This window comes from Erythrolamprus reginae, chromosome 1, assembly GCF_031021105.1.
Source record: "Erythrolamprus reginae isolate rEryReg1 chromosome 1, rEryReg1.hap1, whole genome shotgun sequence".
Taxonomy (NCBI): Eukaryota; Metazoa; Chordata; class Lepidosauria; order Squamata; family Dipsadidae; genus Erythrolamprus; species Erythrolamprus reginae.
In genome coordinates, this window is record NC_091950.1 from 41,363,451 (window position 1) to 41,379,452 (window position 16,002).

General features: G+C 39.1%; 1 protein-coding gene across 1 annotated transcript in view; it reads right to left on the reverse strand.

The window, feature by feature from the left end:
* Positions 1 to 2,563: 2,563 nt before the first annotated feature.
* The window catches only part of LOC139166720 (homeobox protein SIX4-like), a 36,978-nt gene continuing 23,539 nt past the window's right edge, over positions 2,564 to 16,002 (reverse strand). Inside the window, exon 3 of the mRNA XM_070750675.1 lies at positions 2,564 to 11,903. Coding sequence (XP_070606776.1) covers positions 11,104 to 11,903 — 800 coding nt within the window. The 3' untranslated portion in view covers positions 2,564 to 11,103. The remainder of the gene's footprint in view (positions 11,904 to 16,002) is intronic.

Consider the following 16,002-nt stretch of genomic DNA (forward strand, 5'->3'; position numbering starts at 1 on the left):
GTTATTTTAAACCCTTCTTTAGAAAAATGAGATTTCCTCTGGAGTTTCCGTCCCTGTCCTAATGTTTCCCTCTTATTAGTACCCATCTGATGTATATAAATAGTGTTATATCTATGTATACTACCAATACCTATTTGACAAAAAAAAAAAAACTGTCAAGAGATTGAGTATCAAGATCCTCAATTTATAATCATAGCCTCTCTTTCCTGGAACCTTCCTCATGTGGAACAGTATCTTCTTTGGTAGAATCTGGAGTATACTTAAATCCATAGGCTGATCTAATTTTTGCATCTCTTGCTCTTAAAGGAAGGTCTTGAATGCTTTTAGAAAGCTCAATATAGGTCAAACTTTGTGGTTTAAAACCTATTCCATTGTGATCCACTTTATGTACTTTAATAGATTTCTCCCCATCAGCATCTGTAAGCTAAGTGCTATTACAGAGCCAACCTTTTGCTTTCATTTTCTTGTAACTTGCAGTTAAATGGAGTTTACTCCTTTGGAAAACTATAGATTATTTATAGTCACTAAAGAAGAGGCACAAATGCTGGCTTGCTACTGTGGTTGCTTTTAAAGGCTTTTTATTGATTAATGGTTTGCTCAATTCTTCCTGCTACACCCTGAACACTAAATCAAACATTCTAGTTTCTCAGAGGTGTTTGTTTTGGTAGACGATAGACTATATCGACGACAGGAATCAGGTACTGTACCTGTAAACTAGAAGAGGACAAAAAAAATCTACAACTTGCAAATAAGTGTACAGATTGTTCTAAACCCACCTGCGCTCACAAATCTCCATTGCTTATTTTGGTGCATTTTTTTTAAAAAAAAGATCTGCCAGTTTCAAGAGTTTTCTTCCTCTCTTCGTTGCTTACAGCTGAATTGATACCACAAGTGAGAGGTTAAGAGATTATTCACAAGCCTGGGCAAGAATACTTGACTTAAATGGGTGTAACAAATACAAGCACATTTTTATAGTGTTTTGACCTCTGCATGGTACTTGTTTCCTGTCCATTTCTGACCCAACTGAGAATATTTTTACTGACGCATTAGGTCTGATTTAAAGAATTGTGCTTTAGAACAATCTTCTCAAACCTTTCTGTGCTTCTCCTTCTATGTGATAGAAGAGCTCCTAGGATGATTTCTTTTCTGTAAGACGTTTTGCAAATGACTTAGAAGACGTTTTTGTATCAGCAAAGCACCTCTGCAGTTCAGACTCAAGTGAGAAGAAATATTTATTTTGAACTAGTCCCCGGTGCCCAAAAGATTGGGGGGGGGGGCACTGGGCTAGGGACTTTCTAGAATAGAATTATTTATTGGCCAAGTGTGATTGCACACACAACGAATTTGTCTTTTGTGCATATGCTCTCAGTGTACATAAAAGAAAAAGATACATTTGTCAAGAATCAAGAGGTACAACACTTAATGATTGTCACAGGGGTTGAATAAGCAACGAGGAAACAATATTAATGAAAATCTTAAGGATACAAGCAACTTAAACAGCAGTTTTATGTTTTAAGGTAATAAAGATCATGGCAGATGAATATGGGCATTGTAACCAGTGGGGTAAAATAAATGTAGCGTAAAATAATGCATTTGTAACAACAACTCCACCAGCTTAACTGCTGCAGTTACCAACACCTGATTGGTGTGCCAGCTCAAGTCTCAATTCCTGAAAATTTAGCAATCGGCTCCTCCTGTGAGTGGATATGAGCAGGCTCCAGCATACCACTGAATGCAATCCAGAAGCAACTAAAAAAGAAAATCTAATCTAGGCACTGCACTCACAAAAGCATTGCTCCCATTAATTCCATTATGTATTTCACTGATTAGATCAGATTAGGAATACACTAGTCTACCCAGTTTTGGTGATTGCAATTTAAAAGGGACATAGCGAAATTGAAAAGAGAGCTGTTGAGAAACACTTAAAGCTGGACACATTTTGCTTACTAATGAAGACCTAAGGGAAGTTGTAACCATGTTTACGTACAAATATTTTATCCCACCTAAGATGAAATATACAGTGTATTATCCCCATGTAAGATGAAATGGGACAGCTGAGAGATCAAGTTAAAATTTAAAAGGTCAGCCTGAGTGTAAAGAGGCATAAACTGTACAGCAGTGAAACAGATTGGCTAGCTAGAACAATGATGGACTCACTACTCTATCTGGAGGTTTTCAAACACAAGTCAGATAGCCATTTGTTAGGCATGATTCAGTCAATCCCAGCAAATGAAGAGGCTGGATTAAATCACCCACCATAGATTTCTTTATTGAAGTTGCTTGTTTTATACATGTATAGGTAGGAAATCAGAGTAGTTGATAACTGCTGTGAGAAATGTTTCTATAAGAACAATTAAAATGCTGCAATAAATGATCTAGTAACTTTTGACACCCAGATTATACTATTGTTCTGCTGCAGAACAGTGGACAAATAAAAACATTTTTGGTGAACAATTTCTCTCGCTCATTTTTCTCAGAAGAAACTGTTGCATAAGAGTTGATTCTGCAAAGAGTTTCTTTGACAAAGTAGATGCTTTACCATGGAAAATAGCAACACAAGCCATTTATAAATATAAAGTTTATTCAGTATATATTGTTTAGAAAAATAAGTTCACATTTCAGAATACAAACAAAAACACAATTTTCCAGGCACAAACCTCTACATCAATGTTTCTCACCTGTGACAACTTTAAGATATGTGTTATTCAATGCCTAGCCATACCTTGAAGTTGCAAAGGTTGAGACGCACTGCTTTGTTCAGTACAACATACGTACATAATTTTCCAATCTCTTTGGTTTGGGAGCAAAGCACTACAACCTCTCCAGAAATGCAATGCATCCTTAACAGTGCAGCAACACGCATGCCTCCTAACATCTACATTCCATGTAATTTTCTTCTTTTGTCATAAGGCACAATCAAAACCATATTGATTTACCAAAATAAGTTTTGTTCCAGGCATACAATTTGTGGGCAACAAATGGACACGGTCCAAGCAGACTGAAATATTAACATGCTTTTCTTTCTTGATTAAGTTGAGAAGCATAAAATTAAGTTAGTAAAATATTACCAGAAATTTAGAAAACATGTCAATCTATCCTTTAAAAATATGACTGCTGAGTGATGAACTGCAGAAACAGCTTAGGCATAGTTCAAAACCTCCACTACCTCTAGTAACATGCATTCCCCTGATAGCAGCAAAGAAAGACTGCTTTATTCCTCCCACAAACAGATTCTTGCTTACTTGTATTTAGTTGGACAATAGCCATTTACTGAAGGCTGGTTACTGTGAGATACACATCGTGATAAAAGGATAACTTAACATTCTTCACTAGCAAACTACATAAAGCTGAATGGAGCTGTGAAGGATTCCACAGGCTTCACACTGGGTCCACAATTGTTCACAACTTTTATGAATGACTTGGATGATGAGATGGTGGTGCTTGTTAAATTTGTAGATGACAAAACAGTAGGTTGTAGAAAAAAAGCTACCACATCCTCCAACCCCCCCCCCCCCCTAAATTTCAAAATATTCTGAAGAAGTTAGAGAAATGGGCTAAAGACAAAGAATGAAATGTAGCAGAAGCAAAGATAAAGCAGAATTGATGATGTTATTTGTGGAGGGGCAAACCTTGGAATTACAATTGGTAAGAAACACTACAATTGTCTGATATTACAGTAAAGAAGACAAACGGCCCTTGTAGGCTGAATCAAAAGAAGAAAGTTTCCAAATTACGAGCTGACAGATTTCCTTTATTTTGCATTGGTCAAGCTACATTTAAAATAATGTTTTCCAGTTCTGGACAGCATACTTTATAAAGGATTTAGTTAAACGGGAAAAGATTTAGAGAAAGGCACTAAAGATGACCAGGGAAGAGCAATTTACTGAATATATTAAACTTGCATTCTTTTCAAAGCAGGAAAAATATTGATTCCCATTATAAAGGAAGGATTAGTTAAAGCAGAGGCTAAACAGACATTTATTGGAGACATTTTAATCTGGGTCTCTGTACTAAACATAGGATTGGAATTGATGACCCAAATGGCTCCTTCCAACTCTATAGATATTTTTGCTGCAGAATTGTAAAATTGTACAATTTTTCTTTTTCATTTGGGCAAAATATAACAGAGAAAATAAATTACACAATAAAATAACTCAACTGTTTTTGCTGTCAATAGAAGCCTGACAAAATGCTGTGACTAGGTGTCCCAATAAGTTTTCACTCTTTAAGTGTCATATTTTATTCAGCCTTACCTGGAAGGCTGGAAAAGAGGTAAGACTGCATTAATGAATAGTCAAGATCCGCTAATGCTTATGTGAATTGTGAAACTCTTCTTCCTAGTCATTTTTTATGACTATGATATTGTATGGGATTGTAGCTTGAATGGGAATTAAAATTGTATTTTAACATGATACACTAATAAAAATATCAAGTTTTTAATAAATGGAATCCAGATGATATTGCAGTTTTGCAATATTTTGCAATGTTAGTCAGTATTCATATAAGTCAACTTCTACTGGAGAAAATTTGGAACAAAATATGATGCAAAGCTCGATTTTTTTCATGTCACCCAATTCCTTCCAGTTTCTCATATAGTATAGGTATATGTATGTGCCCATCAACATATAAAAAGAATGAATGGGTTTTCTAACTGTTTAAATCAGTGGTTCTCATCCTGTAGCTCACAGCAATATTGTTGTGGATTGGGGTGGTGGTGTTTGCCCACAAAGGTTTGAAGAAATGTTATGATTTAAATCAGGTCTTGGGGGTCCGTGGTCACAAAAAATATTTAAAGGGGGTCCCATAGTGAAGAAAAGGTTGGGAACCACTGGTTTAGATGAAGGAATGTTCACTTTTGGATACATAATTGTTACAAACAAATCCAGCCGTAACTTTTTAAAGCAACCAAAATTATTTAAGAGTTCATCCTGGAACAAAGCAGCGTGCATGGCTGAAACCGCGACATTTATCATCTACCACAGAGCTTTTTTGTCATAGCCATCATGATCACCTACAAACTATCACAAACCATTTCATAGAGCCCTGTAACTTTTCTTGGTTGAGCCTCTCTTGTATCCCTTTCAACCAAGTAACCGGGGAGTGCAGAAACATATTCCTTGACCAGTTTCCTAACTGCACAAGTATGTATTCATAAGTTGGATTTTTTTAAAGTGACCAATTGCCACGAAGAGTGATTGCACAGTTGTTCCCTCCTCCTGTTATTAAGTCAGGGAAACAATGCTGTGGCTGTCAGCCCTGGAGGGCATCTTTTTCTTTGGATCTTCAGGGCTGCCACACTTAGGACTGTGGGAAACTGGGAGGGGGGATTGCACGGAGTTGCAGAGATATCTAGCCATAACAACATTCTTTTCTCTGGGAGTCAAGGAGGTTCAGACTGCATCTCTAGTGGCATGACTAGGAGGCATTTCCAGTTGGGACGGTGGATTGATTGGACCATGTGATGGGCATGTTGGGTGCAGAAGAAGGGACTTTGACTTTTCTTTGGGTGGGGAAAACCTGGAAGCTTTCAGATTCGGGTTTTCCCAGATGTGCCAATATGACATCTCCAATAAAGTGGAACTTTGAGGAATTTCTAGCCTCGGATTCTTCTTTCAGTGGGGGTGTTACTTGGAACCCTGACAGTGGCCTGTTGTCTTTTAACCTCAGGTGGGAAAGGAAGAGAGCTTGGGTCAAGGCAAGTTCATTTACAGTATTGACAGCAGCACACGACCACATAGGTGGGTAGATGTGGTGGGAATGCCACATTTGGAGAGCATCTTCGTGGTCTTGAAACTGGATGCTCTGTTCCCCCCCTCCCCTCCAATTATTTCAAGCTAGAAATTCTAAACCTGTTTGGGTTTTTTAAATCATAGTTTCTAGGATGCATTCACAGCAATTGGAAAGTGCATTTCTGAGATGAAATAGCCATCTTGTGGGCAATTCTCGCCCTCCCCACATTTTACACAGTGAAGGGGTTAGTACATTTTCCCATTTCAAAAATGGCTGTGGGAATCAGGAAATCGTGAGTTTTATTTTCCTTTAAATAGAGTCCTTTACATCTTGGGAAGCCTCTACTGATTTCTGAATAGGAAGTGATGCTAAAGTGGAAAGGATAATCTTTCTGAATTACAGGCATATGACTTCCACAATTCTACTATGCATTTTTCTACATTACTAGAGAAATGTTCATCTCTTTAAAATAAGCTTACAGTACAGTACCAAACTGAATAACAACTTTGATACTGTTCTTACAAGTTTACTGAAAATAATAAATTGCATTAATTTAGATCACATACAGAAGGACAACTTACTCCTCTCAGAACAGATGATCAATTAACTACTTGGTTCAGCCTCACTCTGGTAGTAGGAATACTACTTTTGAAGAAATCATATCTACTAATCTCCCCCCCTCAGGACAATTTTGGGTGCAACCACTTAACCTGCTGTTTTATTCATTTAAGATGGACCGCTACATTTCAGCGACTTAAACAGAGCACTTACATGTGCAGCAGAAACCTGTGATACAGCTTCTTGTAGATTACACCATTTTGGGTTTGAAAACTACTATATTTTTCAGAGTATAAGACACACCAGAGTATAAGGTACACCTAGATTTTAGAGGACGAAAACAAGGAAAAAAGTATTCTGAACCAAATGGTGTAGCAATATATTATTTAATAAAATACCAGTGTAGCAGTACTTTTTACATTTTTTACAAACTTCAAACTTGACAGCTTTAAGACTTGTGGATTTTAACTCCCAGAATTCCTCCTCCAGTCATGCTAGATGGAGTAATTAGAAGGCAAAAACAGCCCTGTTTTTTGCAAAAAGGGGGCCATTTTTCACCAATTTTTTCACAAAGCCCGCAGAGCCTCCTGGGTGCTGAGGGACAGCAAAAGTACTCCTGTTTTTGTGAAAAATGAGCTGTTTTTTGCAAATATGAGATGCAGGGGCGGGGCTTTGGGAGGTCCAAAAATGGTTGTATTCGATGTGTAAGATGCACCATTTTCACCCTCTTTTAGGGGTGAAAAAAAGGTGAGCCTTATACTCTGAAAAATACAGTAGATATTGATAGGAAACTAATTTCTCTGCCAAATCAAAAACTAGTTGTGTAACTTATTATTTTTTTTATGTGTAGGAAAAGCAATAAACTTGAGAGATCCAATTATGATGTCTATATTGGAATAGCTCAAGAAAACTACATTGTGGGTTCTCATTCATGCATTAAAAGCTTCCTTCCACTATATGCACATTCTATCAGCCTTTGGTAAGATTTTTTAATTGATGGCAATTAAACTGGTAATCCAGGAAGATGGATAAAAGTTAGCAAGGCCATCTTTTTCACCCCATTAAATAAAACAAGAGGGAAGAAGGATCTTGACTTTAAAAAATAGCCTGTTGTCCTTCAGGTTCTTGCTATATGGGGGATTTGGAAAGGACCCATCTTTTTCCTAAGCACACATTATTGTTTACAAATAATGTTCCCCCCCACTTTAACGATCTAATAACATTTGCAACACAGGCAGCAACTGCTGACATGTTCTACTACTGCAGAGGTTCTTGAGATAATCTGTCCAAATCGTTCTTCCTCGTCTTTGGTATAGAGACAAGTTAGAAATAAAATTGGGAGAATTCTTTCATGCATGGCCATGTCGGAGGAGATTCCTATGTTCAGTTGTATCACTGGTGTTTATCCAAATCCAATACTTTTAAATACTACCAGTATATTGTTGATCTGAAATTTAACTTATAGCAATACAAAAGGATTGAGCATTTCTTCAGGTATTTCATACATTTGTGATTCTTATAACTGTTTCCCTCAAAGAAAAGATTCTCAAGGATTCTTAGTACAGTGGTACCTCTACTTAAGAACTTAATTCGTTCCGTGACCAGGTTCTTAAGTAGAAAAGTTTGTAAGTAGAAGCAATTTTTCCCATAGGAATCAATGTAAAAGCAAATAATGCGTGCAAACCCATTAGGAAAGAAATAAAAGCTTAGAATTTGGGTGGGAGGAGGAGGTGAAAGAAGAGGAGGAGGACAGTCACTGCCCAGAGCAAAGGGAGTGTTTCTTTTCTCTGGGTGCTGGCAGAGGTTTATTCCCTCTCCAAGCGCCCAGAGAAAGGAAAATGCTTTGTTCGCTCTGGACTGCCAAAGCCTCCTTAAGCGCCACTGAAAGGCTCTTCTAGCAGCCCAGAAAAGCCTGAGATGGCTGAGATTAAAGGGGGAATGGCAGGAAACTGGCTGGGCCTTCATGGTGCTCTCAAATTCCCTGGGAAAATTTTCCAGGCTCGGGTTCTTGTGGAAAATGGTTCTTAAGAAGAGGCAAAAAAACCCCTTGAACACCCGGTTCTTATCTAGAAACGTTCTTAAGTAGAAGGGTTGAGCATTTCTTCGGGTATTTCATACATCCGTGATTCTTTTAACTGTTTCCCCCAAAGAAAAGATTCTCAAGGATTCTTAGTACCTTTAAGTGATGAAGCAAGATACTTAATTTGAGTTTGGTATTTTGCAGTCATCTTTTCATGGACCTGTAAGCACCTTCCGATCAAGGGCGGATTGCTCTGACCTGCCGCTACCGATGTGGTTCACACGCAGTTTGAGTCCTCTCGCTTGCGTGCGTGTGCTTCCCCAGCGTGATTTTGCTTCTGCACATGCGCAGGAACAAAAAACACAGTGAAATCTCACAAGGGAATCCATCCATGTGTGAGATTTTGGCCATTTTTTGCTTCCCTGCATGCAGAGAAGTGAAAAACTGCCGAAATCCCACATGCACAAGTGTTCCCTCCCGAGATTTTGCTTCTGCACATGCACAGGAAGCAAAAAGTACCATAAATTTAAGAAAAAAGACAGTGGCGCCCAAAGGACTGGCACCAGAGCGGTTGCGTGCAAATTGTGCAATCTGGCGCCCGCTACCGGGGCGCAGTTGTCTACTGCCCTGGTAGCAACCCATCCCTGATAGTGACATGCAGAAAAACTGAATGAATAAGCTCTCTTTAACAAATCACTGCAATTCAACAAGTTGGGGATGGAATATGGAGGAAGAAGGGAAAATACTCTGAATATTTATAAGCAACGTACCATCTGCCAGAGGTACCCTGTATTGATTTCAAATCTACTATTATGGAAATCTCTCGTCCTTTATTTAGAAGAGCAATGGAGTTTTCAAAGGGACCTTGTGTATGTAAAGGAATTACGACCACTGTTTTGATCGCTGCCAGACTGACTTTTCTTTTCCTATGTTGGCGAATCGTAGACTATATGAGGTAGAAGGGACCTTCTGGATCATCTATAGTCAAAACCCTCCCTTCAGTACACGATTCAATGAAGTCATCCTGTTTGAAAACCTCCAGCTAAGAGGAATTTACCACTGTTCTAGGCATTCTTTCACTGCTTTTAACAGCTGTGCTGGTTAGAGCAAGGATTTAAGGCCACTAGGAAGAAAGGCACATAGGATTTAAAAAATAAACCAACCAGCAGCCATCCTCAAAACCTTGTAAAATTATCTAAAACTAAAACAGAAGTAACACTTTCACAAGTGTTTGTCCCAAAGCCTATAACTGCATTTGTAGTCAAATATAAGACTAGTCCATATTGTTGAGAGAGAGAGAGAGAGAGAGAGAGAGAGAGAGAGAGAGAGAGAGAATGAGAATATCAATAAGGGAAATCTTTAACAATAGGCAGAAATAATTTCCTGTTCAAAAATAGAGAAGGAAAAAATAAATTAAACTGCTCATGTCTCAATATGATAAAATGGACACCAATGGTTATAAATAGAATCATCCTACTAATAAAATCAATTCTCATTAGCACAATTCAAATAATATTTACATAGGGGGCAGAGCCAAGGGTTCTGGGTTGCATAATTTTAAGTGGCAAAATGTCTTCTTCCCCTCCCCTACTGATTCAAACAAGACAAAGAAAACTTGCCCCATTTCCAAAACTATAAAAATTGAGAGTACACAGAGAGCGATAATTCTGATGGGAAAACTTTTAACAACAAACACACACACACACATATACATACAACCCCCCCAAAGAGAGTAATTGCAATTGTGCTCGCAAAAGAAAGTAACAGTAGCTTGTGAGGTATTACCTAAAGCAGTGTTTTTCAACCAGTGTGCCGTGGCACACTAGTGTGCCGTGAGACATGGTCAGGTGTGCCGCGAAGCTCAGAGAGAGAAAGAAAGCAAGAGAGAGAGAAAGAAAGAGAAAGAAAGCAAGAGAGAGAAAGAGCGAGCAAGAGAGAAAGAGAACAACAGAGAGAGAGAGAGAGAGAAAGCAAGAGAGAGAAAGCAAGAAGAGCAGGAGAGAAAGAAAGCAAGAGAGAGAGAAAGACATAGAGGGAGGGAGGGAGGGAGAGAGAAAGAGAGCAAAAAAAGAGAGGCAGGAAGGAAGAGTAAGAAAGGGATGGAGAGAGAGAAAGAAAGAGGAAGGGAGAGAAAGAGGGAGAGAGAAATATAGCGAAAGGGAGGAAGAGAGAGAATTTTTTGTCCAAACTTTTTTTAGCCCCCCCCCCCCCCCTGTTCAATGTGCCCCAAGGTTTCGTAAATGTAAAAAATGTGCCGCGGCTCAAAAAAGGTTGAAAATCACTGACCTAAAGTACTCCTTTAAAGTTGACAACCGAAATAGCACTTTCTCAATGCCCACCATCTACAAGTAAAAGTGAATCTAGACCAAAAAAACACCCAGTATGTCTTTTCTCTTTTAGTTCTAGTCTTTTAGAAAGATAATTTTGTTCCTAACCGATAGCTATAGGTTAATAAACATTCTGAAATTACCTTGATTCTCTCCCTCGCTACTTGGGTAAGCCAAGCCATCTCATATTTGACTGGCATTTCCCCTTGCAGCTATGTATGATTCCTTTTGATCAGGCTTAACAAAAGTGAGCATTCATGCAAACAGTGCATGGGAACTTTGTATTCTTAGCGAAGACCTCCTTTTTAGCAAACTGGATTCTTCTTCAACTGTGCATTTTTAAATTTTTCTATATGCCTATGGGGGTTAAAAAAAATCCACTGCTGTGCTTCTAGTCTTCAAAGGAAGATATTTTTCTACTGAAATGCAAATACAAGATTATTAATCTTAAAGTTTTCTTTTCTTTTTTTACAAGTCTTGCATATCTTCTTCCATCTGTACCGTCTGGAGTTTAGCCAGCTGTTTCTTCTCCGTCCCCAGTTCTTCACAGATGGCATCCACTATATTGCTAGTAACATATTTGGTTTTGGAATCCAGCATTGCCGAACTGCTTCCTGATCTGCTTTCCGAATCAGATAAAAAGTTCTCCTTTAGAGCAGGAATGGACTGCAGGATCAGCCGCTGTTCTCGGGTGAAATGGGGATGTCCTTGCAAAGAAGGGTGGGGTCCAATGTCATTGCTTGCTACCCCACCCATCCCTGTTAGCGCCGGCTGCACTGGAGAAACGGACACCAGGTCGGGGCTGCTGATGAGAGAGCAGTTCTGAAGTGTTGCATAGTTTGCATTACTAATGGAAACAACGGTCGGCCCACTCGTGGTGGAGGGTTGCATGGGTGGGCTCTCAGCAATGGCTGAGTTGAGTTCTTCGGCATTTAAAAGGGAAGGTGGTCCAAGGGAAAAGTTGTGCGATATAGTTACGTTAACTAAGGAGGAGGCTCCTCCTGGCTGGAGGACCCCATTGGGTAAGTGGTCTGAAGGTAGACCAGCATGAAGTTGGGCATTTTGACCAAGGGGCATGACTTGAGAAAACACCAGGCTCGTTTCCAGCCATTCCTGTTTCACCGGCTCAACTGCCTGGCTGGTGTTTGGGATGGTGTACACCACAGTGCTGGGAGCAAGGGAGCCGAAAAATACTTTCCCTTGTTGTGCGGTCGTAGAGTCAGTAGTGTATGTGCCATTGCTTGATGTGCCTTGGTTAATGGAAAGACCTGTGGCGGGAGAGGAACAAGTAAATAGAAAACAGGACAACATTTTAAGCACAGTATAAAATTAAACGAAGAGTTAAAATTTTCATCTTCCCCTGTGGTTTAAAAAAATACAACTTCCACTCAATAATCTCTACCTAAAACTGGGAGGAAATTTTGCTATTCGTATAACCTTCTAAGGCTCAAGTGGTTTTCTTTTTGAGGTGTGACCCATCTACTGGTATTTTAATATTTATGGTTGACCATCTTTTATGGGGATTGTTGCTACTGTTTCATTTATTATATGCCACCGTGACTCCATATGCATTTGTTGGCGTATACATTTAATAAACAAGCATGTGTTATTCTTGAAACTACATAAAATGTAAAGATCAGCAGATAGCTTCCTCACCATATGGCATTGTTGTCCATTTATTGGACTGAGTGTTTATGATTGTGTAGCAGATAAGTTTTTTATAACAATGTATTTTTAAATAAGTTTTTAAAAAAAATTTAACATTAGATTTGTATTTATATTGTATTGCTGTTATGTTGTGAGCCGCCCCGAGTCTTCAGAGAGGGGCAGCATACAAATCTAATAAATAATAATAATTATTATTATTATTATTATTATTATTATTATTATTATTATTTATGGTGGTTTGGCCCAAAAGCAGTAAATAATGAAATTGTGATAATTCAATTTCAAAATTTTGTTTTTTTACCCTTTGAGGTATCTTTTAAATTATGAAAAGTATCCAGTATCTATACACGCACGCTCATACACACAGAGTATCATTTGGGGGGGTGGAGTTAAAGAGAGCAAACTATTGTCCAAAGCACTTGAAGGTAGGACAAGAAGCAGTGGGTGGAAACGTATCAAGCAGAGGAGCAAGCTAGAACTAAGGAGAAATTTCCTGACAGAACAATTAATCAGTGTAGCAATTTGCATCCAGAAGTTGTGAATGCTCCAACATTGGACATTTTAAAGAAGAGATTGGATAAGCATTTCTCTGAAGAGGTGTAGGGTTTCTAGCCTAGGCAGGGGTTGGAATAGAAGACCTCCAAGGTCCCCTCCAACTTTATTATTCTGTTAGTTTTGATAAGAACTCAAATTCTATTCCAGTGATTTTCAACCTTTTTTGAGCCACGGCACATTTTTTACATTTACAAAATCCTGGGGCACATTGAGTGGACAAAAAAAAATCTCTCTCTCTCTTCCTCCCTTTTGCTCTATTTCTCTCTCCCTCCCTCTTTCTCTCTCTCCATCCCTCTTTCTTTCTCCCTTCCTTCCTCTTTTTGCTCTTTCTCTCTCCCTCCCTCCTTCTATGTCTTTCTCTCTCCCTCCTTCCCTCCCTCTTTCTCTCTCTCTTGCTTTCTTTCTCTCTTTTTCTCTCTCTCTTACTTGCTTTCTCTCTCTTGCTCTCTTTCTCTCTCTCTCTCTCGCTTTCTCTCTCTTGCTCTCTCTCTCTCTCTCTTGCTCTCTCTCTCTCTTGCTTTCTCTCTCTCTCGCTCTTGCTTTCTTTCTCTCTTTCTCTCTTGCTTTCTCTCTCTCTCTTGCTCTTCTTCTCTCTCTGAAGCTGAGCTTCGCGGTACACCTGACCATGCACACTGGTTGAAAAACACTGTTCTATTTTAATAAAGGAATAGTAAAGTAATGGTAAAAAAATCTAAGATCTTGAATCAAATAATCAAACTGATAATTTATTCTCCTATGAAGATAAGCTATGAACACTGGATATGTGGAACCTTTGGCTTCTTGTAATATTCAATTCAATTATATTCAATATTATATTGAATTATAAAATGGTGATAGGGCAATATAATCCCCTGAAAGTTATTTAATTATAGCAACTCTGATATGAAGAAGTAGAGTTGTTCCATATCCTAAAAAATATCAAAAAAGTGGAAGAATTAAAGTTGTTTTGTTTTCCAAATTCTACAAGAATGATGGATAAATTGCCTTTCCAACTTTCCTTCCCCTGTTGGCTTACATATCACTACCCGGAATAGACTGGGATTAATAGAGCTCAATGTGTCTATAGCAGGTAACAAGTTCTCCATTACTAATAGAGGCAAAGCTCAAATAATTAATTGCTTGCTGGGAATTTTGGTAGTTGAAGTCCACACACCCCAAGGTTAAGAAATACCAATCTAAGTAAATACCGATCTAGGTAATATAATTTATTCCAAGTAGGAAAAACTCTTCAAATTTTCAAGCAAAAAAGCTCTTTCCCATGATTCTTTCATGATTCTTCTAGCCAAAGAGGCCAGAGGACCTTTTAATCAACATTTCTACAAGCTGACATTTGGATTTCCTCAATAAACTAGGTCAAGGGTGTCAAACTTGATTTCATTGGGGGCTGTATCAGGATCATGTTTGATCTCGTGGCCAGGATGGGTGTGGTCAGCTCGACGTTACTCGTGTCAGGGGCGTATGTGGTAGCCCAAGCACTCTGCCAACAAAAACAGGCTCCTGAGCTGTTTTCAGCTGTGGCAGCTTTCTGCAACCCTCTGCCAGTGAAAACAGATCTCAGAGAGATGCCTGCGGCCCTCTCAAACTCAATTTTTGCTGGCAGAGGCACTGGGGGCTGGTCCTTCACTGTCTCTAGGGCAGCCCTGCAGGCCAGATCTAAGCACCCCATAGGCTGGATTCGACCTCGAGTTTGACACTGATCTAGGTCAATGTTATGGTTCTGAGTTAGAAACCAGAAGTCTCTGAATTCTAGGCATCCATTATGCAAGAAAGCCATCTGGATAACTTTGGGCCAAGATTCTCTCTTTCAGCACAACCTTGTTTGCCACCTTGAGTTGTGCTACACACATAATTATAATTCCCGCGATTGCTCGAGGGCAATCATTCAGTGTCTCTATAAGGCCACAAGGTACAAATCCAGCCTCGAGCAGAGGGTTGGACCATAAGACCTTCCAGCCCTATAATTCTATGTTCTATAAACACAGAGATTATGAGTTAAACTGTTTTTTTCTGAATACCTTCAAGATATTTTTTACAAATTAGAGTGGTGAAGTGGGAACTATTTAGTCAGGTTTTCAAAGTCCTAGCAGCATATGGGAAAAGATATTTCCATCCAGTTATTATTATTATTATTATTATTATTAGATTTGTATGCCACCCCTCTCCATAGAGTATTGTTTTGTTTTGACCTTGGCCCAAAGCATTGAAGCTTAACGTCACAGCTGGTGCAGGGAATAAAGTCATGGATCTTCATCTTAAACACTGCTCTCATTATATATTAAAAACACAGTTATGTCAGAGGTGTATGGCTTACTCCACTAATATTGGACACTTGGTGCAGAGCTCAAAAAGAGTCAGCCATGATATATAAAGGGATAGATACGAATGTATGCAAATCTCAGTGAAGTTTCGGAAAACAGAGGTTGGTGAGATTTACAAGAGGTAGCACTATAATTAATAGTATAGTTTATTTTTCTCCAGGATTATCAACACAGGGTTATGTAAAGCAGTGAATAAATGCAAATGTGCTTCAGCTGTTCATAGGGAATGGTCGAGTTTAAAAGTCAGCTCCGGGGATGTGTGTGCGTGTGTGTGTATGCGCGCCTTTGAGTCACCATTGATTCCTTGTGATTTCCTGGACTGGCTCTCAAATAAGGTATTATATGTGAATGATACATAAGTGACTCAGGAAAATTGAGCCAATGGCCCTCAATCTTGTGAGCACCAGGGACCAGTGGCCCTCAATTTTCTGAATTTGCTGCTAGGCTTTGAAAACCTGAATAAGTAGTTCCCACTTCACCACTCTAATTTGCAAAAAATATCTTGAAGGTATGCAGCACCAGGGACTAGTTCCATGGATAAAGTTTTTTCTGCAGACTAGAGGGGGCATGGTTTTGTATGTTGCCTGCATCCTATGGATGGGGCTTTGCTTGTTTGGGTGCAGTTGCTGTCATGCCATGGCCCGGTGCCAGTCCATAGACTCGAGATTAGGGGCCCCTGAACTAGGGAGCTCAGTATGATGATTAGACTGTAATCCGTGGTAGTGCAGTGGTTACACGGCAGTTCTGCAAGGTCAACTCATTGCTCACTGCTTGACTCAGTCCTCCATCCTTCCAAGATTGATAAAATGAAAGCCCAGATTGTTGG